The sequence below is a fragment of the Haemaphysalis longicornis genome, unplaced genomic scaffold (assembly GCF_048455015.1).
Source record: "Haemaphysalis longicornis isolate Haplotype H1 unplaced genomic scaffold, Haemaphysalis longicornis Haplotype H1 scaffold_6, whole genome shotgun sequence".
NCBI lineage: Eukaryota > Metazoa > Arthropoda > Arachnida > Ixodida > Ixodidae > Haemaphysalis > Haemaphysalis longicornis.
In genome coordinates this window covers 72890370-72914990 of record NW_027526407.1, presented here as the reverse complement: position 1 = coordinate 72914990, position 24621 = coordinate 72890370, and the positions used below count along the sequence as shown (strand labels likewise).

The window sequence follows — 24621 nt, the reverse complement described above, 5'->3', positions numbered from 1 at the left end:
TATATATATATATATATATATATATATATATATATATATATATATATATATATATATATTAATATTAATATTAATATTAATATTATAATAGAAGGTGTGATGTAGACAACTTTCTACCGGCTGAGACACGCGTTCAACGATCGGACTGGTCTCGAATGGAGACCCACATCCTTGCTTATGCAGATGATAATGTATGCAAACAAGGATGTGGAAAAAATTAATGACCAGCTTCTCGTGAATAAAATGTTTCCTTTCTTAGAAGTTATCAATGCTCTTTACAAACGCCAAATTTCGAAGTTATTTGCTGTAAAACCCTGATGTACACCCGAAAACTAGCTTGAAATAAACACTAATGTTATTACGTAGAACATCTGTATATTTAACCTGAAAAGAAAAAAACTAATTCCGCAGTGGTTTTACAAAAATACCCGATTTCTCCCCTGTTATAAAAAATATGAAACCCGAAAACGAACAATCCTATGTATGCGTACTATGGCACATAGGTTGTTGCAATAACAGAGTGTCTTTAAACAATTTTAATTCACAATTCCTGCATGCAATATGTCAGAAAATCTTCACGATCACAATTTGTGGTCTACGTTTTTGTTAAGAATAACACAAGCGATAGCTGGGGTGTATTACCAATGGATTAAATTAAACATATAGTTTACCCGTACCGGAGAAAAACCAGCAGGTAAAATTTTGTCCCAGTGTAAAAACAAATGAGGGAAAGGCCTAGGCTGCGCCCATGGACAACGGCGTGTTTTTCTAAAAGTTTATTCCTCCTCCTCCTCGTTCAAAGAAGTAAAGAAACACTCAGGACACACGGTTAATTCTTTTATAGGAGAACAAATCAAACACAAAATACGGCATTCGTGGAATGCTTCCGGGCACTACGCCAGTCAATCATGCAGTCATTTTTCGAAAATAGTTTATTTTTAAATGCGCCGTCGCACCACCCAATGTGTCAGACGCCTCTAAAAAGATTTCTTTTAAATCTTTTAAATGAAACTTTTAGTGGAGTGCGTGACACGTACAACTTGGGTCGTGTCACACATTTCCCATATGATGCATCCGACACACATTGGATGCACGGCATAGATTCTCCCACAACAATACGAATACTATAAAAAAAGAAGCTGGCCTATTCAGCTGGAAACACATCTGTCGGACGGATTCAGTAACGAAAAACGGAAAAAATACCCGAAACAATTGCACATGCATAACTAGGTCGCTAGCACCGCTCGTACACTTCCTACTACCAATGGACCGTACCAAACGGCGACTTCCCCGTAGCTTCCACCTCAGAAATCTGCGGACGGGAGCCATTTTCTACCCCCGGCGTCTTCCAAATGCGCGCCAAAGCAACGCATATGGCGGCAAGGCAGAAGGGGCCAGCAGAAAGGGCATGAGAAAGGGGAAAGACGCGCGGCAGGGGATGGGTGGTTCACCGGGCGCCGTTTTGGTCTTTGTTCTCGAGCCTGAAAGGGCCTCCACGCTGACACAGTACGCGGGGAAAGAGAGACGTAGAGGGAGGAGAGAAAAACCTGGACCGGAGATGTGCCTCTCACGAGTGCGGTAAAAACACGGAACGCGGAACGTAAAAGCCGAAGCAAATGGCAGAGGGTAAGAGGTCCGCGAGTGAGTGCTGCCGAAAGGCGAGAGTACAAACACTTCGGTAAAAGCACACAGAGATAAAAAAAGAGAGGCACAGGCGAGACGAGCGAACACTGCTTTGCTTTTTGGCGCGTTTTTAGGGTAGAGCACAAGCAAGTACTGCGAACGGAAAGGCTGAAGGGCCGAAGCACTCAGAGTTTGTAAGAGCACTCGCCAGATGGCGAGAGTTGTTCGCGGACAGCGCGAAAGAGCCCGCTCGGTGAAAGCAGAACTACCAGTACTACGACCCCGCGACCGGCGTTGACGGCGGCTGGGCTTCCTTTGGCAGTTGTTATGTCCCCCCACCACCGATGTCCCCTCTTGCCCTTTGCCGAGTTGCGGAGCCCACAACTGCTCCAAATCGCGTCTACCCAGTTTGGAAGGCGGAGATGACGTGTTGCTTCGTGCCGCCATGATGCCGCGCTTTCGCTGCCGTCGTCTGCAAATACCGAAATGGGGGCACAGGGACGTTTTAGCGGCGTTGCTATATTTGAACAAAGCAACGCGCCTGTGCGTTGCGTCAACATGCCGTGAAATTATGCGCGTAATAATTGTGCGTTGCTATTTTGGCGGTTCAAAATAAGTGTTCCAGCCACCTAATACCTACAGTACGCGGTTTCTAAAAGTATTAAAAAACTTCGGTCACTGTTTGCGCGTAATCGACAGGGCGTATTGAAATATAAAATTGGACAACAGAATGCTGTGTTCTTTTCATACTGCCGCAACGCGCACAAAACGGCGGTGCCTTGCCATCCCGTACCAAACCGGCATGTACAGCTAGCAGTGCGGTTTTTGCAGCACGCTTTTGCAACATCCCACAAAACTGCGTGCGACCAGAAACGCGTCAGCTCCAGAAGACGTGATAGTGATGCTCAAGAGAGCAAAATATCAGCACGACCGCGTAAAAAAAAAAATAGTGACATTTCATTCCTCTTTTTTTTTAAAGCATGCGTCACTCTCCAGTAGTTTCATATATTATTTCCAGGCGTTTCCGGGTCTCCCCTTTCCCTCTCCATTTACCGATTTGCCTATCTGCGCATGTGCACGGCCCAAGCTGCCATTTTTACTCTCATCTGGCGGAGTAGTTCCTAGAAAGAGTTGTTCTTATCCCCTCCACGATCAATTTAGTTACGCTGACCTATCAGAGCTTTCCTCAAGCCCACAAAATAACGTTTTTATTGTTATTATCATCATCTATATGATCACTATTCTGTATCCTCATAACTGGTGGCATAGAAACGAAGGATATGCAACGAAGAAATTTGGGGAGTGGAGATAGCTCAAGCATCTATAGCTAAACTAAGAAAAACAGCGCAAACGACGGGACGAAGAAAGGTAAGACTAAACACAGGCGCTGTCTTACCTTTCTTCGTCCCGTCGTTTGCGCTGTTTTTAGATGCAGAGCATCTCATTCACTCGCCTTGTCCCTCCGGCGTCGTCGTCGTTGTCGTCGGCGTTGTCCACCCCTCCCCCATTCTCCTCGCCGCGCCAGCTGCGCTCTCCGCCGCTCACCCCCTCTCCTCTCCGATAGCGAACACTCGCGAGGGCATTGGATTGGATTGGCTTGGCTTGGATTGGATTAAAGTGGATTGTGTTGGATTGTGTTGCGTCAAATATATAGCCGCGGCACGTTGCGTCATAGCCGCGGCAGACGCGCTGGGGCCGGCGCATGTGCAGTACTGTCTCTTCCGCGGTTTCCTCTCCTTTGGGCGCGCTGCGCATATAACCGGTGTGCCGTTCTCCGGCGAAGCAACATCCACGCTTGGCTCAAACACCTAGAGTCCACGTCGCTTTACAAGTACGCCAACGTCGTCATCGACTGGGACCGGCTTACGCAGTCCCCTCAACGTTATGCGCGCTATAAAACGCGGTCCCTTCGCCGCTCCGCTTATGCGTCGCATCTACACAGGGGTTCCCGCGAGGGGAGGTGGGAGTTTTTCTTAGTTTAACAATGTACCAACTGGCCCGTCAGCATACCCTTCTGGCATCTATAGCTGAAAGTTTCCTCTTCAGAGATGATATGTTGAGTGAAAGCTCTTTGTCGACAATGACACCAGGAAACGTGTATATTCTTCGGGAGAGTTGTTTTACTGTAGATTGCAATAGTCGATACGTAATGAGAAGCGTGTGAAGGCACAGGGCCAGGTGCGGTAACCTCAGAAGATATACGTTTTCGTGAATTGTTACCCATGTAATACTAATATAAACATATTAAGGCTGTAACGAGGTCAATCGTGACGCTAATCATTTATTTCAGTCAAGAAAATGACCGCAACTTCAGAACCACCCTGCTACAAATTTTCATATGCATGCACCCTACGTCTCATCTGACCTCGAAAGGAGTATGCATGACTCCTTTAGTGGCGTCATAATTTATAGCAGATCTGACTCTTTCTTTAGGGTAAGCATACTCCTCGTCCCATAGAACACGCGTCATCAGCCAGTTGGATACTTTGCCGGGATGGTGGATCCGTCGGCGAACTCGTGTCGACAAACCTCTCTGCGTTTTCATCTTTAATAAACAGACTCTCTGTCTTACTCCGCACACCAAACGTCTTCGAGGCAGCCATGAGTAAAAGGGGCAGGAGGAGACAAACGTTTTATTGAGCCTAAAAAAATCGGAAAATGTGGAAGGCGTTCAGTTCAGGAAACCGCGCGCTTCTACAGGCTGCGGGGACTGGCTGATCAGGCGTCGCTGGTCCTTCCGGTGCAAAGCGGTTAGTGCTCATTCTCACACCATCACCAGCTTCCTACCAACAGCAGATGCGCAAAGCAAAAGTTTCAACTCCTGATTAAACCAGGACAACGTAGATAACCCCACGGCATCCAAATGCGCCTTTCAGAAGTGGTCACTCCCTCCGGGTAGGTCTGTGGAGCCAACGGCTACGTCGCCAACTTTAACGGCTACCAACGGTGCGCATTCACACCGCTCAGGGGATGGGATTAGGATCTGGATGCAGTGGGCTGAAGCATACAATGTGCGCCGTTGTAGCGTGGAGATTAATCAGTAGCAGGAGAAGGTGGTCAGAGAGATGTAAGGGAATATGGTGGAATTGAAATAGGTGTCAATCTAATCTGCGCCATGTTCGGGCCCCTGAAGGACTGAGAAAGGGGTCGGACAGGGGGTAATGGAAGTGGCTGTGGCGATAGTGACAAAGAAAGTCAGTATGACTGAAGGGGCGATGTGAAGGGGAGGTGTGCATGCCCATTCGCCTGTCCTCGGGAACCTGTGCGATGAACTCAACCCTCAAATGCACACTAAACGTGCGTCGTGCCTTCTCCAGGTCCTTATTAACCATTCCTGCCTCCTTCCTGGTCCGTCTTCCCAAACCTCCTTACTGAACGCATTCCTCGCCACATGCACCCTGCTCAAAACTTGGTCTGCAGACAACAACGCACGAAAGCATTGAACAAGCGCATCAATTGGCTTTAACAGAATAGAGCGGTAATCTACTTCACGGACGCCAGTAATGACTCCACTACTAGAGAGGGTGCTATCACCCGCCATAGCCTTACCCGGTCCGTGGACACCGTGGTCCCCTTCAAAAACGCCCCATCTTGTACAACCCGGGAAGAATTCTCCATAGCCACCGCCGTCGCACTCCCTGGCACCCCAATTTTTGTGTTTAGTGACTCCCAGGAGGCGCCACGAAATATTTCTCATCACGCCACACGCCCTCATACCGATGACACCCTGAACTGCGCCCTTCGCGCCCATCCTGCCCACAGGATTACGCTGGTGAGGTGCCCGGCCACGCCAACTTGGACAGCAATGCTCGAGCCCACGCGCTTACCCGAGATCTTCCCCCGGGTTCATCCATCTTGTGGTTAAATGTGTACCACCCCCGCACTCAGAAGATTTTAGAACATCAGGCGCAACGACAGCACCTCTGCGCGCGATGTGCCAGTAGGCAGTCTTTCCAGTCCCCAGCCCCACCCTCTCGCGTGAAGCCGCATCTGTGTTCCGGAAAGCACAAACCTACTCTCTTCTCACTCCACCCCGAACCCACTGCATACATGAAATCCTCTTGCGCCCAACTTGCTCTGCACCTAACTGCCTTTCCTACCCATCGGTACAACACGTTTACTGGGAGCGTCATCCACCAGAACTTCCTCCACACCTCCGTTTCCGCATCGCTCCCTGGGAGGACTGGCTCAACCCGGGTCCTGGCGTGGACGTGAAGGCGACGCAAGAACTCCTGGCGGCCTTCGTGTCAGTGAGGAACTCTGGGCTTTCTACGGACCGGCCTCTCCGAATGAAGAGAATGTGGCACGACGGCCCGGACTAGGGCTGTTCAGATAATAAAGTTTTTTTTTCTCTCTCTCTCGGGCGGGAAGCCCGAAAGTGAAGTCCGCGGGAGCGGCACGCCGTCTCATTCCCTGGGATGTAGGCATGCCCAGGTGTCCACACTCTCCGGATAGGGGAAGGGGGGGGGGATGTCGTGAGGGGACGGGGGGAGAGAGAGAATAAACTTATTTATTAGCAAAAAAAATGTGGAGTTCAGGACCCCATTCGTGGTGGCAGCTGCGAAGGCCTTTTCAACCTACGGAAGCTGGTCTTCCGGACTGGAACTGGACAGCACGCTCTCCCACTGCTCAAACTTGGGGTTTTTCTGACACCCCCACACCATATGGTAGAGCGTGCCAGGTTCGCTACAAAACTGACACAGAGCGGATTACTGGGTTGCATACATTTGGCGCAATTTCGTCAAGTGGGGAAACGTATTCGTTCGTTTGCAGCATGCATGCAGCGTAAGTAATCTCTTCTGGGCAGGATTCGTGGGCCGGAGGGTAAACCCTGTGCTCAAGCCTGCAATGCTGAGTGATCTCGTGGTATGTGAGCAGTGGGCCCATAGCCTCAATCCCTCGTGGTGCCCGGTCGGTTATCTCTCGGGCAGTATTACAGGCGGTCTTATTGCCCTGGAAAATCGAATGGGCTGGAGTCCAGAGTATTTTGACTCGTCAGTGAAGCGGACGTTGCAGAAGAGTGTTTGAGGCATATTTGGATATTCTTTCATGAAGGTAATTTCGGCATGCCTGTTGCGAATCTGTCATAACTGCATCTGCGGTCGTCTGAGAGTTGGCCAGGGCAATGGCAGCCTTTTCTGCATGGTCAGTGGTCGCACAGGGTAAGGTGATGCTGGTAATAAGCGACGTCGCGGTTGTCACAGCGGCAGTCATCGACGCCCTTCTGGCGTAGGCTTCCACATCAGTATGGACCATGCGGTCCCTATTGTCGTTGGCCTTTCCGGTTGCACGAGCTCTTGCCTATTCTGTCTGCATGGTGTACTGAATGCATGTTGCGCGGTATGGGCGCTACTGCAATCTTCTCTCGCAGTTCAATTGGCACATCTCTATACTGTCTCTCTACAGGGTACGTCATTCCTAGTCTGTCTAGGAGGCTTCTCCCAGTGACAGTTGACCCCAATCTTTGTCGCTCGTTTGATGGATGAGCCTCGATCATTTCAGTCACTGCGTTGTGAATACCCAGAGTTATCTTCGTGATGTTCTTTTCCCCGGGGCTTCTCCTCCAAGCCGCAGTAGCGCTGAGGATCTGACCCCGGGTATCCTCAACCGACAAACTCAGCTTCCGATACAAAACTGTACATTTATTTACAGCCCGGCGGGCGGCTAAAAAACAGTACTCAGGCGGAGCTCGAAGACGACGGGCCGAGCTCTCCTGCGCCCGGACCGCGTCTCTCTATGTCGTCTCCTTGTCTTCATCTTCCCTCCACCCTGACGCTGGGGGCTAGGGAAGAGGGAAAAGCGAGTCCTTCGTGGGGTCCAACCCCATGTGGTGGCCATTAGCGCATCCGGTGCGAGCAGGCGCGACCTTCCGCGGGATGCGCGGAGTTTCAAGGCGCCGCGCGACACGTGCGTTCAATTTCTGTGCTGCTCGTCCCGGGGCCCGCGCCAGTTCGTGCGTCGAAGCGCCCGACACCCAGTTTTAAACGTTTTTCATTCGAGGTGCTTATTGAAAGTCCCAGAGCCTGCGTACATGCCTTTCTGATTAATTCGTCCAATTTAGCTGTTTCAGTCTTATTGAGTATGGTACATGGAAGAATGTAAGCCAGTCGGGATGTTACAAAAGCCTCAACGAGCCGAAGTGTGCCCGCCTCTTTCATGCCCGTAGACTTTGCCGTCCGTTATTCTTCGGAGCATATGTGTGACCTGTTCGGTAGTGCGCTTGAGCCGGCTGATAAGAACTATGTTTCTGCTGTCCGTCTGGAAGATCATTCCCAAGATCTTGATGTGAGGGGAAGGCCTGGTGGTGTGACCGTCCAGAACGATCTCGATGCTTGGGGCTTGCCGCCTTTCCCTGTGTACCATGACGAGCTCTGATTTTTGCGGTGAGCAAGGGAGGCCACAGCTCTTCGCGTATATATTCACTGACTACATCGGCGGCAAGTTGTAAGCAGTCCTGCATCTCCCCCACCGAGCCCTTGCCATTCCACACCATTATATCGTCGGCGTACAAGCCATGGTGCAGATCTGGTATGATCCCTAGTTTAGCGGGGAGGCCAATGAAGGCGATATTGAACAGTAGGGGCGACAGAACAGCTCCTTGTGGCGTAACCCCCCCCTCCCCCCCCACCTTCTGAGGTCTATGGGGTCCGAAGCAATGTCTCCGATCTTGATAACGGCTTTCCGTCCTGACAGAAAGTCTCCGTAAGTCCGGTTTCCAGTCTAGACCATTGAGGTTGACTAAGATAGCCTGGTGGATGACATTATCAAATGTCCGCTTTCGGTCGAGGGCGAGTACGGCTTTTGGCATGTGGCTATTGGCTTGCATCATGATATCTTTCCAGTTGTAACAGGATATCATGAGTTGAAAGATGCGGCATAAAGCCATACATGGTGGATGGAAGTTTTCCGGTGCTTTCTAGGTATTTCTGCATCCTCGTGAGGACAATGTGTTTCATAAGCTTCCCCAAGCAAGAAGTCAGAGATGGGACGGAGGTTTTCAATGTCTGGTTCCTTGCCAGGTTTGGGAATGAATCGCACTCCAGGGTTCCGCTCTTCCAGCAGATGTTCATGTATGCGGTGAGAGCAGTCACGGAGGAAGACTCGAGGTTCGCTAGCGCTTTGTTGGTTATCTCATCTCGTTCCGGAGTGGTGTTGCGTCTAAGCTTTGCATGCCATTGAAGCTTCCACTTCGCATAGCTGTATGTCCCTATCCAGACCAGTACAGTGGAACCTCGCTGGTACGACCCCCGGACTTACGACCACCCGCTCATTACGACGGATAACCGCGATCCCGGAAAACTTCCCATAGAAATAATGCACTAAAAACCCCGATGACATGACGCTCGGGTGCACGCGGTCCGCTTTTTCCCACATTTGCACCGGCGTTTTTTCCACATTTTGCACCACTTCGCCGGCTCGTCCCGACCTTTACAATCCTCGTTTGACGCTGCTTGATGTGCAAAAGTCCGCATGCAGGCGAGGCCACTTGAACAGACGCAAGCAATCAGGCGTGTGCTGGTGAGCGGGATTTAACCTTCCGCGTCTCCACGCGGTAGCAGTACACCAACGCGCCAACCGCGAGAAAAGTTATAGTTCAGGGTTCAGGTGGCTGGCGGACCGTGAATATGAAGTTTGACACGCCATGAGGATTGCGTAGAACAACGACAAAAAAAGGAGGCAACAGGACGAGCGCATGATGCGCTCGCCCTGTTGTTTCTTCTTTGTGTCGTCGTTCCGCGCAATCCTCATGGCGTGTCACGTATCAGATCAAGTAGCCCGTCAACAAATCCTGTGAATATGAAGCTCCCATCGAGCCGACGACGAATGCAAAAAACTCCCACCTCCCCTCGCGGGGACCCCTCTGTAGATGCGACGCATAGGCGGAGCGGCGAAGGGACCGCGTTTTATAGCGCGCATAACGTTGAACGGACCATGGAGGAACGGACTGCGTAAGCCGGTCCCAGTCGATGACGACGTTGGCGTACTTGTAAAGCGGCGTGGACTCTAGGTGTTTGAGCCAAGCGTGGATGTTGCTTCGCCGGAGAACGGCACACCGTTTATATGCGCAGCGCGCCCGAAGGAGAGGAAACCGCGGAAGAGAGAGTACTGCACATGCGCCGGCCCCAGCGCGTCTGCCGCGGCTATGACGCAACACAATCCACTTTAATCCAAATCCAATCCATTCGAATCCAATCCAATCCAATGCCCCTCGCGAGAGAGTGTTCGCTATCGGAGAGGAGAGGGGGTGAGCGGCGGAGAGCGCATCTGGCGCGGCGAGGATAATGGGGGAGGGGTGGACAACGCCGACGACAACGACGACGACGCCGGAGGGACAAGGCGAGTGAATCAGATGCTCTGCATCTAAAACACTATGACGCAACCTCACGGCGATGACTGAAAACCATCTTTCCTGGCCCGTTCGATCCAAGTTTCTTCCTTTCAAGGCGCTCTCTCCCCTCTCTCTTCTCTTCGCTTATCAGTGTCTTTCAAAGCGGCGTTGTCACTCAGCGTCTTTGCTAGGATGCCTGCATTTACGCGTGTCGGCTGCGAGGTTGGTGTCTCCACCCTCGTTGGCATCGCCATTTTTGGTCACTCGCTGGCCGCAGCTGCAAGTGATTGTAGCAAGACCGCGCTATAATTTTCGCTAAAACACGGTTTGCTCGCGTAGTTTGAATCATCTTAAATATTTCGCGTTGCTGGGTCTTGTGGGGAACGAAAACACCTATGTGTTGAACACTGACCCAATAGCGATGGCACGGGTCCGTTCAAAGGTTGTCTGGCCCTGTACGGAAATTCCGTTTTTTTTCCATCTCCGTCTTGTACTATCGTTCGTTTCGCTTAGCCTCGGCAGTTTCACTCGCTTTTCCCACTTTCAATTTGCTCGACCACGTCGGCCTTCTCTTGCGCACGCAAGGCGCGGAGCTGGCGGGCTATAAATAGCGCCGAAGGGCACGGGTGTCGCGTGGCTGGCGGGTTAGCTCGGACGCCGTGGAGAGGGCAATGGGCGTTCTTTTTTTTTTTAATTTGGGATTTCCATAAAAGGTTAGCAAATCGCACGAAAATGCGCTAAATATAGTAGTTTAAATAAGTTCTTGACCCACCCGTCACTTGAGACCGTCTACTAGGCCGGCATTTACCACCCGCACCCGGGTCATACGACGCTTTCTCGCGGTCCCTTGAAAGTCGTATTATCGGGGTTCCACTATTTGGCCTTCCCGAGTAGTCTGGGATAGGCGCAACGGGGGACGGTGGCAATGTTGAGCGCCTAATGCGAGTTGTGGCCGAGGAAGGTAGTGGCAGCAGGCCTGCTGAGACTCTGTTACGATAATGAGGTACCCCGTACTGGCCAAGGCTATGGCGGCCGCCTATGCTGTTGCGACTGGCTGAGGTATGGACCCAGTGAAGTTCGTGACAGCCAGTGTGGCGTGAGAGAAAGACACTTTCCTGTTGAGGCACCGGGTTCAGGTTGTGGAGGTGGCCGGAGCGACCTGTAGGTAGAACTGTAGTGAGCGATACCTGTGTATACTATAGCGGGTGGCCAGAGCAACGCCGGTGGGGCGATGCTTCACGGTGACCTTTGTTTACTCGGGGTGCAGTATTGGGGTTATTTGGCTAAAAGTGCGTCGGAACTGCAAGAGGTCTGGAGAGTCACGGCTCGTGCCGGGATTGGACGGCTCAGCACACGGGGCTGTTCGGCGAGCGGGTGTCTAAGACAGGTGGGAGAGCTGTTTAACTGACTGGGCTTCCAGGTCACTAAGGGCGCTGTGCACGCCTACCTGGAGTAGCTTCTGAGAAAGGTAAAGTAAGGAAGACCGAGGGCGACTTTGTTTTCCGAAAGGATGAGCGCTGCGCCCTGTTCCTGTTTGAGTTGGATGTATGGGGGCCTGTAAAGCAAAGCTGCTGGTGCGAATAGCCTGAATGACGCGGCAGGTTCCCCTCACGAAGACCGCACCGGCGGGTGCGTTCCACAAGCACGTGAGGAGGAAACTTCAATGGCCATGACATCGAGTCTTCGATAAGCGGTTTACTCCTTCCAGGGAGCCAGTCTTCTGCTGCTTGTCTTGCCTGGGTTACCAGCGTAAGCTGCTCGTCAGCACGGCTCGCAATCTGTCTTCGGTTGGTGGAAAGTCTTGAGGAGTCTGGGGGTTGTTTCTTGCATTCCAGTACAATGTGGTACGCAAGTGTTAGCAACGCTTGGGGCAGACCTTATTTTTCTTGGGTATGCGCTGGTATACCTTTCACATGTACCAATATGCCGCGGAGGTGCGTCCCGCTTTGTGGTCTTCTCCCCTCGCGAGTTCTTTAGGGGATCTGGGCAAAATTTTTAGTTTTTCTCATTGCGAGCAAGCTCCGATTGGACGAGAACATACGAGACATGACACAAGCAAAGAGTGGTGTTGCTTTCAAAGGCCTCGCAAGCCAACTCGAAACGGACATTCCTGAAACGAACTCAGAATTCGGCCCCTGGGTAGCATTTGTCTCTTTCCGCGATGCTCTAGTTCCCCAGTTTTTCGTGGGAGTTTAACCTTCGCCTTCGGGGGAGGGGTGTAATCCTGCCGGGATGCGCAGTGCACAAGTCTTCGAGCTTCAGCTCGTGCCGAAAGGTTCCCTTGTAAAGCTCCACTACACGCGGCGATTGCCATGGTCGTTACTTCAGCTTCGTGGGCGTCTAGAACTTGCAGTGTTGCTGCCGTTACCGGCCATATGTCAGTTAGGCTGGGTACTCGCAGTCCTTTTGTATTTCACATCTTTTGTCTTGGATAGAACATCACATGTTCAGTCCGACACAGTGCCATAGCTTTACTGTACCGATGGCCCGTGGTGGTTAGTTCTCAATTGGCAGCTTGCGCCACCACCAGCTCTTCCTGGGTGTTACTGAACCCCATATTTCTGTACCTGTTGACAAAAATAGTGCCGGCAACCCTAAAAGCCTTGCGAATGGCGATGTTAGCCTTGATCTTTGCCATCGTTCCACAGGCACAAATGTTTTCTGGCCCGCGTTCGTAGCGTTTGCACTGCGATTCTTACTGCTTTGGTACATGCCCAACAGTGTTGTACCAATGGAGGCTGTATCGCGATACATTGGTTATTCACATCTTTTCACTTGAATAACATTAACCATGTCATATGCCCCCTTCCCCGACTATGCAGGCACCTTTTTGAAAACGAGCTATAAACAGAAACTCTGGAGTTAGCGGTTTCATAGACAACACACTTATGCCTGTAGCAGTGTTCATAAGCTTTAGACCTACTTTGCACCATAACCACTTTCCCCATAGGAAGTGCTCATACTCTCGGCAATAAGTCTTGCTATAAGCCACTTGAGCCATTAAAGCTTGTCAGTTGGTCTAGGTCACGGGACCTATACTTCATCTCGCACAATTGCAGCAGTAAAGGCTATGGAACTGAAGAGTGGACATAACAGCACCGTGTGGCACGGCACAGTGCTGTTATTGTTCCTAGATTCTATCACTAAAGGCATTGAAGACGCACCAGGTAGATTTAGCTTTGGCTTCCAATGGGTTTGCTATCGCATAAAAAAAAGTGCATAAAGCATCACCCTTCCCCCTAGATAAATAGTAAAAACTAATTGCAATCCTTCATCTAAAGAGCTAAAAGAACAAACATTAATAAGGCGGCCTGCCTGATGGGTCTTAAATTACCTCAACATCCACAACCAGAACATGCAGTGAGGGCACTACACTCGGCTGCGAGGGACACTACTGCTGCACGCTTCATAGCTTTCAGTGCTACAACAAGTTGGCAAGATGGGAGTCACGACTGTAGTCATTTAAAAGCAGCCAGGCTTTGCTGCAACCAAGGCTTAAGACACGTGCACCAGGTGGTTTCTTTTGTCATCGTGCTTTTATCACGTTATCTACAGTGTGAAAGTACTTCTTCCGTTCACAGAAAAACAAGTGTCATCCATGAGAAAACAAGTGTGCATTGTCGTTCCGAGAAATAAGGGGATGGAAATGGTGACAGAAAGACCCCGCGATGTTACGATGGCGCGAGTGCCCCCAAGAGTGAAAACACACGAGACGCCGTATTGCTGGCTTAACAGCAGCGATGTGCCGGTGGCGTTACAAACATCGACTCGACTACAGGTGGCAAAAAACGAAGCTACGTAGAAAGTTCGAACCCTGCCTAATAGTCTTTGCACTCCAGAGCCTAACCGCTACCCACACACATGCTCACAACACTGAACCGGCTTCCCACCGAAGCCCGCAACAATTGGGGGGGTGAAAATGTTTTTGGGCTCTTTACAGGCCCGAGCTCCACACGGCGAAAAGCATGAACTGCTAGCAGCGCAACGCCGGCACGACGGCAGTTCCTAGTGAAATGCAATAAGTTGGGCTACGCCAATGAACCATTACAATGTATGCAGAAAATTTGACACTCCAGTGGGGGGTATTACTCAGAAATAGGCTGGCTGTAAAAACAAGCATGCCTCCACACTTGAACACCGGTGGCCGTGTCGATTAGCCCTGCCATCGCAACTTCACAGAAAACAACGAAGGCAAACCAAGAGAAAGCATTTCCATCCCCCAAAGTGACAGAAAACTCACACCAAGGAAACAAAGAGAGGAGACAAAGCAGCAAATGAAAAATAACACTCATGGTCATGTTTGGTGACGATGCAAAATCGAGTGACACTGTTTATTAGCTGATCCGATGTAATTTCCGTCACGGTTTCCGGCAGAAAGAACACATAGAAAAGCCAGGCGCAATAGACTGTGGTTGCACGAAAATCACGCGTAACTTCCAAACTATTTTAATGTAATGAATAACCGGCTAATCTAACGCACGTATCATTATCTCCGCGCCAATTTCCACAGGGACAAAACTTCACGGGGGTGTCGCAGGCTCGCTGCACAAACAACCGGCTTGTCAAGACCGCGTGCAACAAGGAGCCTTATAGATTTCCAAGTAGCTACTGTTGCTTATGCAGAATGAAATTTTTGACGAAGCACGTTGAGCCGTGGAAAGCTCAACTATGGAACTTCAAAAAAGCCGGCAAAAGAAAAGGCCACAAGCACAAAAAGACGATGGTGCGTTAAAATAATGAACAATGCTTAGAGCTGCACTGCTATGTGAAAAAAAAAAAAAAAAAAGGTGCCAAAGCTCCTGCTTTGAGCAAGAGCAATTTCTCACAACTTGGCCTGTTGTATGTGATGTTCGTGAAGCAACAAAGAAACCTATTGGTGTTCTTCCACAATGTGAGCGTCTGACGGCAAATGTGAAAAAAAAAAAAAAAAAACACTGCAACCACAGGAACAAATTTGCAAAACATTTTGAAAAATGCAGAATCGAAAAAAAAAAAAAAAAAAAAAAAAACACCCACTGGCAGCAGCCTTGTCAGGGCTCCCCAACAAAGACAAAAAGTACCGATTCATTCACGTGACAGAAAACGGAAGATCTCGTGACACTTTTCCCCTCCGACAGCAGGCCGATGTCTTCTCCCCGAAAAACACACACGCAAAGATGCCCAATGTTTCTGCGTCCTGTCATCATCGTCATCCTTTCCCGGTCAACCAAACAAATGAACAGGGGTGGCGGAGTCGTGGTGGTGGTGAAACGGCGGCGATGAGTTCTCGATGAGAAAAAACAAAAAGAATTGAGAAAGAGAAAACAAACAGAAAAAAAAAGAAACGAAGATACAGATAGAACACAATATAAAAACAGACCGCGCAGAGGGGGAGAGGATGGGAGCAGGATTGGAAGTGGGGGTTGCAGAGAGGACAGCTCCTTTGACCAGCAAGGACCTCGGTGGTGGTGATGGTTAGGAGAGGGTGGCTCAAGCCGTGTGGGCACCACCGACGAACGCAGCAGCAGCGAAGCGAGCCAGCAGCACACACGGCACCGCAACACCGGTCTCACCGCCGCGGACGAAGTCCCAGCGATGGAGGAGGGTGAAGAACAGACGGAGGAAGAAGTCACTTGCGGCAAAAGAGACCAGGAGGGCTGGGAGTTTCTTCCGGGAAGAAGAAAGAGGGGGGGATCGGACGGAGTGGGGAGAGGGAGGAGGGGGAGGAAAGGAGCAGCTCCGGCGGCCAGGCCACTTTACGCGTCATCCTCATCATCGTCCTCGGGGTCGTCGTCGCCCTCGGGATCATCGCCCTCCTCGTCGTAGTCCTCTCCGTCGGGGACGGCGTCGTCGTCATCATCGTCGCCACCGTCCTCGTCTCCGGCGCCCTCCTCGTACTTCTCGTCCGACTCGCCGTTCTCCTTCTTGTCTCCTGGAGAGACGCGGAAAATGGAAAGGCACCGTTGGAGGTATGAGGGGCACCATTGAATTCCTCTACTTTCTCAAGAACAGTTGCAGCAACGTATATCATTCACGAGAAGGCAACCAAAAAGCAATTATCAGGACCACTGAACCTGATGGTCCTTTGCCTGCTGCAGAAAGCATCCTCTTAAGCCACCAGCCTAGGCCCCATAAAGAGCAGGGAACCTGAACCTAACCAATCATTGACAATAAACATTTTGGGGTTCTGGTACACTCACCGACTTGCACATTTGAAATCTAAAACGTTTTCTAACAGGTACTGAATTCTACTGTGACGGAACTCAACTGTATTGCTTCGTATGGTAATAAATTGCAAGGCGGACATTTTCGAGGCAATTTAGGCATTGCAGCAAATAATTTACAACTGCAAAAATATATCGAAAGTAGCCACGCAGTTCCCCATCATTAAGACATGCAACTTATTCTGGAAATAGAGCCCCGCCATCCTTACACAAGTGTCTTCTTTCTTGGAAATGAGGGTGTCAACGATTTCATGTGCACTCACCTGCACTTCTTGCTGCCAGTGCAAATTTGAGCAAATAGGAATTGCTCGTGTACTAAATTCCCCAATGCATTACTATCCAAGAGTGAGTGGGATGCAACGTTGACGCTACATTGTACAAAGGGACCTCTACGCCTCTTTTCACTTGCAGCACATTAAGTTCCACGTTTGTTTTTGTTTAGCCAAACCAGTTGAGTTTGCTAACTGGCAACGTCAGACATGAATGTGTTGCTGTCCCAACTGTTTGGGACACATCGTGCACATAGGGTATGTATGACTGCGCTCTTGAAAACTTCAGGCAATCAATTCTTGTGGAATGCATGTCCTACAGCCCATACGCAAGCCAGCGTTTTGCATAGTGGGTAACTGCGAGGAATCTCTAAATAAACGGGTGGAAATAATTTTACTTTGAACTAAAATTTCGGAAGTCTGAAACGTGGCATCACCTTATGCGCCCAAACAATTCTGTCGACTACAAAACCGCATGAAGGAATAGGAAAGGTTGCACATTGTTGTTGCTTCAGCCGGGGACAAGATTTTAGACGTCTCTTCTTAAAGGGGCACTGACACAAAAATTTTGCATCTTGTTTTTTTTGTTGCGATAAGTAGCTAGTGACCTACTTATAACCTGTAGAAACCTCATTTGCTTCAGCGTGCGACGGTTGTTTAATTAGAGGCATTTTCAATGCGGCCAGTCGCAGTTTCGGTTTCAGCGAGTGCCGCGAAACGATGGATTTTGTGGATTTTGTGTGAACAAAGCTGACCACGTGACCGTCGGAGGGATATCACAGTTACAGAGCAGAGCCGCCGTAGCACTGTCGAATCCGCATCGACGGCAGTTTCTGCGAATGCCCCCCCGTACTGATCTCGTGAGGCGCCTAATTAAAAAGCGACCGTGGATGCGACGCAGGCGCTGCGAGTGCAAATGCTACCGCGGCTAACGAACGACGCGCGACGCTCGAGACGGTGGGTGGCAAGACGCGCGCTGGGAGCAGCCGGCCGGTCTGCCTACAGGTCCGCCTACAGATGTGTTCGGCTTAGCACTGCGGCGGATATTCGAGTGCCGCTCTCGTAAGCGGTGCAGATGACAATTTTTAATGCAACCCGCCATGGCATCATTAACTCCTTTCTCATGTAAGCCACCATGGTCGGGACTTGGGGACAATTTCGTGCAGCGGTAACAAGCTATCACTCGAGCTACCTGCGCCGGCGTGGGCCACTTCGCGGCCGTGGCCGCCGCCTGCACAGCGACCGTGCGGCTTGCTGAGTGGGCTTTTCGTGCCTCCGGCGCGTTTCTGCATCCAATGGTAATAAACAGTAATAGAAACAGAGTGCCTGGAATCGCTGTAGAACTTTGGTCGCGGCCAGCTGCCCGATGAGCTATCACGGCGCCTCCGCCGCCAACGATCGGGTCGTTCGTTCTCGAGAGCAGAAGCTCCGCCATCCGGCCCTCCGATTGGAGCGGCGAGCCGGCAGTGCAGAAGCGGCAAACACAAACTCGTGACGTGTTTGGATGTTGTTTATTTACACTTGCGCGTGGTCCTCTGCTGGCCGCTCGGTTGCGTTTCGCACACTTCAAAATTGATTTTAAATATGTTCTAGGCTGTATTCACCGCTGATATTTTGCAGATGATGTATATGTGTTCCCACCAATCTATCTCCGAAGTTATCTCGCCTTCAAAATTTTGTGTCAGTGCCCCTTTAACCTCACATGCAGTTTGTTGGCAGCATTCCCGTTGGCAGGACAGTTGTTCCTAGCACAAGTACAGAGAACAGCCAATTACCCCATTGCGACACAGTGTGTACAACTGCACACACTACTTCTAGTATTTGCATTTTTCACTCCATGGAATGGTGCTGCCATCTCGTCAATGCCGCACCCTTACCATCCACCAATACTTTACCAAAACGAGAGCAAGAAGAGTGCCTCGGTGGAAAGTCGTATGCAAGCCACACTGGACCCTGGCTAAATGACCAACTGCACGACGAGCATATCGTATAGTTAAAATCTGGCACTGGCAGCTACTAGAACACGTGCTATCAGGAACGTGGGTTACGTGACGTCTAAGGTTCATTTGCGACAACATACTGAAGCATTTTCAGCGTGTGCTTCAAATCTTTGAGGCAACTTAAATCCTTACATTTAGCCGGAGTGGTGAAACGAAGGCCGTGCCCGTTTAGCAGGTCCTTTAATACTTTAGTACTTTAATAATGCATCCACATTGAGCTCAAATTTGAACTGCAGTTTTTCATGCCAAAGCTGCACCTGGGCCACGGTGGATTGAAAACCATTTTTAACCAGCACAGAAGAGCTTCGTATGGCCGTAGCCAGAAATTCATCTGGCACGTGTTGGGAAACAAAACTAGCCACTTAACGTTTGTAAGCTGTACAGACAGAATGATACCATTCATGTTGCGGTTGCCCTTCATCAGATAACAGTGTCTGGCAGCTGTAAAAATGCCAGTGCTATCTTTTATCTCAAAAAGGAATGCCAGGAACCAAAACTGACCTTTGTGGTCCGTCTGCAGATACCAGGCGGGAAGACGGCAAGCAGGGAAAAAAAAGAGAGAAACACAGCGAGTTACACACTGCACCAGCACTGCTAAACAATCATGCCGACCGCTGCACCGAACACTTTGCCTGCATAACAAAACAACCTGGCATTTCTATATATTCAGTTCCCCTTTCTTGGCTAGAAGAAGCCAGCACTGTGCTGTGCGTGTATGTACAGATTGCTATCTTTTAATTTACTAGGTTCTCTGCTTGATTGCGCCATACATTGCATTGACTACCCTGCAAAAACATCCCACGCAACCAATTAACCAATATTTGGCTACCGTTAGACTTGTCCTTACGGTAATTTCCTTAAGCCTGTGGCTGCTGGCCTTCTTGCAATTTAACCACACGCAAGTTGACATTTTCACTTTAAAAGTAAACGTGCTTCCCCATGAATGATTCCATTGCAATACAGCCTAGTAGTACTTTAAAATTGATTTTCATGTCAGCCACATAATCACATCACAGTCAGGTTCGTGCTAGATGGAACTGTTGTTTTGTGTTCGATTTCCATAGCACGAGTGATGACCGAAATGCCATACTTAGGGGACCCCGTGTGATCACGTTCCTATGGGACTTGCTAATACATGACCCACACGCTTAAAAATCATACAAAAAGTCTTAAAAATCAGTCTAAATGTTCACAACGACCTAGTTTGTTTCGTTTAGAAATACAACCCACCTTTATTGAAATAAAAAAAAGATGCATTTTGTATATCTAGTTTTCATTAGATGGCGCGAGTGGTCTTCCATGCATTTATTTTTTTTTTACTACAGAAGCAACATGTCTAAAATAAGCAAACTAGGCCGTTGTACACATGTACAGGGTGTTGCGACGATAACTGAAACAAGTTGATGTTGGGAGGACGGAACCACCTGGGGTATGCAGAGCGAAACACACATTTGGGATTCATGGTAGAAAGGAGCCAAATGGTGCAGTAGACGATCAGAAAATGCACCTAGGAATGAGCTAGCAGACGATCAGAAAACCCAGTTTTCGGGCTCGCACGTCCATTTTCCCAGGTGAAAATCATTTTTATTTATTTCCCGGATAACCAGGGAAGTGCCGTCGCTGTTCCCAGTGTCAAACAAAACAGACCACAAAATGTGACCTTCGTGTGAAGTTTGAGCGCGAACAGAGCGGCGGTTTGCTCAGGAAAAATTTTTTGAAGTGTTCCAATTATCGTCGCAACACCCTGTACATGACCTTTAAAACTTTTCACATTCGTGCACAATGGTTTTTAAGACATGGGTCACGTTAACAGGTGAGACTTCCTTAATGATCTACAGTCACTTCATTCTAACAATATGGAAGATTCAAAGATTGATATCAGCTCAGGTTATTTGGTTGTCGCCTAAACCATGACTGACCCTAGCTTTATACATATAAAGATTAGCTCAGTCATCATGTGAAAGTCAATTTAGGCAAAAGATCAAACACCGGTTCAGAAAAATCGACGCTCAGCCATTGAAGCCACAAATAGGCCAAATTTTGAAATACAAAAACACACTGCGATCTTTGCAGCTGAACAGCAGTAACCACAGTTCCTTCGAAAAGAGGCCAAGACGACTAACAGCACAGCGATAAGCAATTAGTTGCTCACCTTTTGAACCTTCTTCTTCACGTCATCGTCGTCGGTGACCTGCAAAGCAAACAAACGACAGGGTCATGAGATGCACGTTGAATTCCAGAAACCACAAACACGACAAACAAGACTTTCGAACCTCCCAAACTAACAGTTACACTGGCTAAACGGTTAAAAAGAGCCATTAGAAAAGAAAACACGTAGGCTGGTTTGCAGAAGATTTACATGACTGGGCTGCATATTGCAACCATTTGTATAGAGGGCTGTGTGGACACTAGCAAGGAACACATTTTGCTTGCCTGTTGCGCCTGCAACGCTCAAATTTAGCATGGGAGAGAGAGAGAGAGAGAGAGAGAGAGAGAGAGAGAGAGAGAGAGAGAGAGAGGCTTTTGTCAAGATTTCTGGCCTGAAAACCAACTAAATAAAATGTGGTAACTAGCAACCCCTTGTGATAATGCTCTGCACTGTCTTTGTTTCAAAGAGCTTCACAAGGAGTGAACGATTCCACACAAAGTCAACTGAAATGAAAAGCAGTGAAAATTTCTTTCACTTTATTTTATAGAGTATGAGAGTGGACAGGGAAGGAAGACACTTACAAAAGTACCCACTTGCATTATCAAGAGAGATTATTGCAGGAAGTCCGTATAGTGGGCTAAAACCAAACAATAACACGGCAGCTTTGTTGTCACGACTTTTGTGAAGCAGGGACACATGCACTGGCTCAACAGTACTGCAATAATTTTATACCTCTCATATTCTCGACTTTATTTACGGCACCCATTACTTTATTTTGAAGCGTTGAGCTGTGTTACACTTGTCTAAGACATTTCAGTGTCCGTGACAGTTTTCAAGTGTCCATCTGCATGTTTTCATTTACCCCATATTTTTACGCCTCGTAGCCAGAGCCTCAGGCCTCTTGTTTCAATGTCTTTCATTGAACAGGCATCTGTAGGGGCTAGTCGGTTCTGCATAACTTGAATGGAGAGCTTAAACTTTGACAGTAAACAAGGACGAGAAAGACTACAACACAGGACGGAGCGCGACCTGTGTTGTAGTCTTTCTCGTCCTTGTTTACTGTCAAAGTTTGAGCGCTCTCCAGTCAAGTTGAACACTTTCCCTTCTGAGAATGCAGCTTGAAACGACTAGATCGATGCCATCTACAGATCAGAATTCTTTGATCCTACTGGCACCTTTTCCGGCCAAAACTGAGGGCTTCATTCCCTACAGGGACGAGACGAGCACTTGTAAGGTGCAATTGAGACGCCAATATGCACTAGTCGCGCGTCCATTGTACGCAAATGACTTCCCGGCAGACGCGCCTGGGCGCGCGCGCGATCCGCCAACAACAAATTCCGATCAGGCGCAATCACGTTAGCCGCCGACGCGCAAGGAACGACTCGCCGGCACCGAGCCAGCGGTCCTCGGGCAAAGCGCGGCGCTGGTATCGCAAGCGGCGTTAAGAAAACAAAAACAACAGTGCGGCTCAGCGATACATTTCACGCCAGCTTCCCGTTACATCGAACCTAACAGGCCTGTTCGCATGCCTGTTCGTTTACAAACCGGCGTCAACGCTAGCGCCGACAGCGCCCCTGGCGGTTTTCCGCCGCGGCCGAAAAGGATCAACAAAAAAAGTGAGCGAAACCAAAAGAAGGCAAGCGCTCGTGACGTACGGCTGCTGTTATGGCAACGGGTGCGAAGCGCACCAATGAGGTGCCGAGGAGCGCCCCCCGCGCGAGCCAATAGGAAGGCGCGCGCACGTTTGAAGGTGAACCCGAAGGACGGCACAAGATGGCGGAACCGGCGGAACGGCGCGCCGGCGCCGCTAAAGAAAAAAGAAAAGGAAGGAAAAGCGAAGAAGGGGGAAAGCCGCGCGCGACACCGGCAAACACACGCTTAGCGACGCTAATTGATCATGAGCGCGCGCTCTTGAGCCAGCACCAACAAGTAGGCGACAAGATGGAGAATGCCGCCGATGATGACGCCGACTTCACCGGTTGCCGCGATATGGCTTCCCACCGCGGCGACCTCCTGACGCAAACGACTAAATTTAGCCGCGAAAACGCAGTCTCGTCCGGGACTCACGCTCGTTTCTTTATTCGGCCGGCTGCCATCGCGCAAGGCGCACGCTTTTCCGCCTCCTCAGGGCGCAGCTTAAAAGAAACGACCGGCAGGCCGATCAGAGATGATTCTCTTTCGCGCTTCCAGGTCGCGATCATCTATCGATCTTTTTCTTGAACGCGGAGCACCGAATCGAAGCGCGGACAATTCACCTCTCTCTTCCCCCGCAGCTAGCGAAACGGTTGATGTTACCCTCTCCAACGAACTCGGCTCTCTCGCATCTGTAAAAAGTTGTCTCTCGGCTGTCTTCTTTACGGCTGCGCCGACAACCTTTAGCGGTACGATCGCGGCGTAATCGCACTGGCCGGCTAAGCTCGGCGTTTTGTTCTTCCGTAATCTCGCGCCGCTCTAAGCGACGGCCTTCCTCCGACCGACACAGATTAGATACGCCGGGCTCAGGAGTGGGTCTCGACAGACGCCCAGAAAGCGAAAAATAGTGGCTAACAGCGCAAAAGCTGCTCCGACGCGTCGCAACGTTACCGCTATCGGTCGCACTGCGGCCGGCGAGCTTGTGCAAAGAGCGCGATAACGAACGGCGGGGAAAACCGCACGGAACTCCGCAAATGTGAAAAAAAAAAAAAAAAAAAAACCAACGCGTTTGCAATATAAACAAGCAAAGCTCCGTCGCATCAACGCGGGGGTTAAATGGTCCCTGCTACTGGAACGCTTATAAATAGCCCGACCGCGGACCACACGGAAGAGAGGGAAAAAAAACTGAACCGCAAGTGACCCGGAACTCTCGTCGCTCGAAGTGAGCCGTAGCGTACGCCTACGCTAGGGTCGTGAAAGAGGCGGGAACGGTGCTTCGATTCTGCGCGGCGCGGGCAGGTGAAGTTGAGCCGTTTAAAAGTGCCGCCTTGTACGGGAAGACGATTTTTAAGTTTCGATGAAGAACGCGAGCTCGCGCGCTGCGAATCTTTCCGGTAACAGATGTACCAGTCGAAGCTGGAGCTAGTGTGTCACTAAACACGCGCACCCGAATTGGGATCGCCGGTTAAACAAACTAAAGATCGCCGCTGTGTTCCCAAGCGGCGTTCGAAAAACGTGACCAAGACGCGCTACGCTTTGTTCGCGGCTTTGAAGAACTGCACGCAAAGGGCAAATAAAAAGAAAGTACTAAGCGAGCGCCAACGGAACTCGAGGCACGCAGCGGCGTAAACAAGACCCACAGAAGCGGAAGCCGAGACGATGGAAAGGATGGGAAGGGGGTATCGCACGGCCGCCGCGGAGCAATCGCGAAGCGCGTGTGAAACCGCCGGCCGCCGACTGTGAGCGGACGGACGCGCAACACGAGATGTAAAAACCGCCACGACACCGAATAAAGCGTCCAAAAGAGCGGAAAACGCGGTAGCCGGCGTTAGGCTTAGCGCGCTCACCATAATGACTGACGTTAATTCAAGAGGCCGGCTCGGCGGGCCGCCAACAGGAATCGCGCACGACACACGACGTCGGTTCCAAATGGAGGATGGAAACGAAACCGAACACTTGTTCCACCCGACGTTCCAGTCGTCGTCGTCGTCGCTTGAGAGCAGCTCGATGCGGGAGATAATAAAAGCGAAGGCCGATGCGGCGTGCTCGTCGAGCGGCGGCCAATGTGGTGGCTTGCACAACGGACATAGCGCCGGTTCCCGGCGCCAGCACTCACCTCGGCAGACGACCGTTTCTGCGGAGATTTCTCCGTCTTGGCGTCGCCAGCACCCTTCTCCTTGGCCGAGATGACTTCGTCGGCCTGCTGCGTCGCCACATCGGCTTGCTTGTCCGTAGAACTCATGATTTCTGTGCGGATCGCAGAGAGCCGATGCAGCTTCTCGCCTTTGTTCAAATTTGTAAAAATGGCGCGTGGAACAGCACGGCGCAAACGAGCAGAGTTGCCCAACTTTAAAGTGCCCCCTAAGAACCCTGCTACGCAATAATTCGCTTTCAAAATTGATAACACCAGTTAATT

The 24621-nt window shown here is 50.1% G+C and overlaps 1 protein-coding gene across 1 annotated transcript; it reads right to left on the bottom strand.

The window, feature by feature from the left end:
- Nucleotides 1-15547: 15547 nt before the first annotated feature.
- LOC144143476 (uncharacterized) lies at nucleotides 15548-24535 on the bottom strand. Its single transcript, XM_077675226.1, has 4 exons — nucleotides 24322-24535; nucleotides 20577-20615; nucleotides 18926-18938; nucleotides 15548-15863 (listed from the first exon to the last, which is right to left on the bottom strand). Exons 1-4 carry the CDS (start codon nucleotides 24445-24447, stop codon nucleotides 15688-15690), a joined length of 354 nt encoding a protein of 117 aa, XP_077531352.1. The 5' UTR covers nucleotides 24448-24535; the 3' UTR covers nucleotides 15548-15687.
- Nucleotides 24536-24621: the final 86 nt, after the last annotated feature.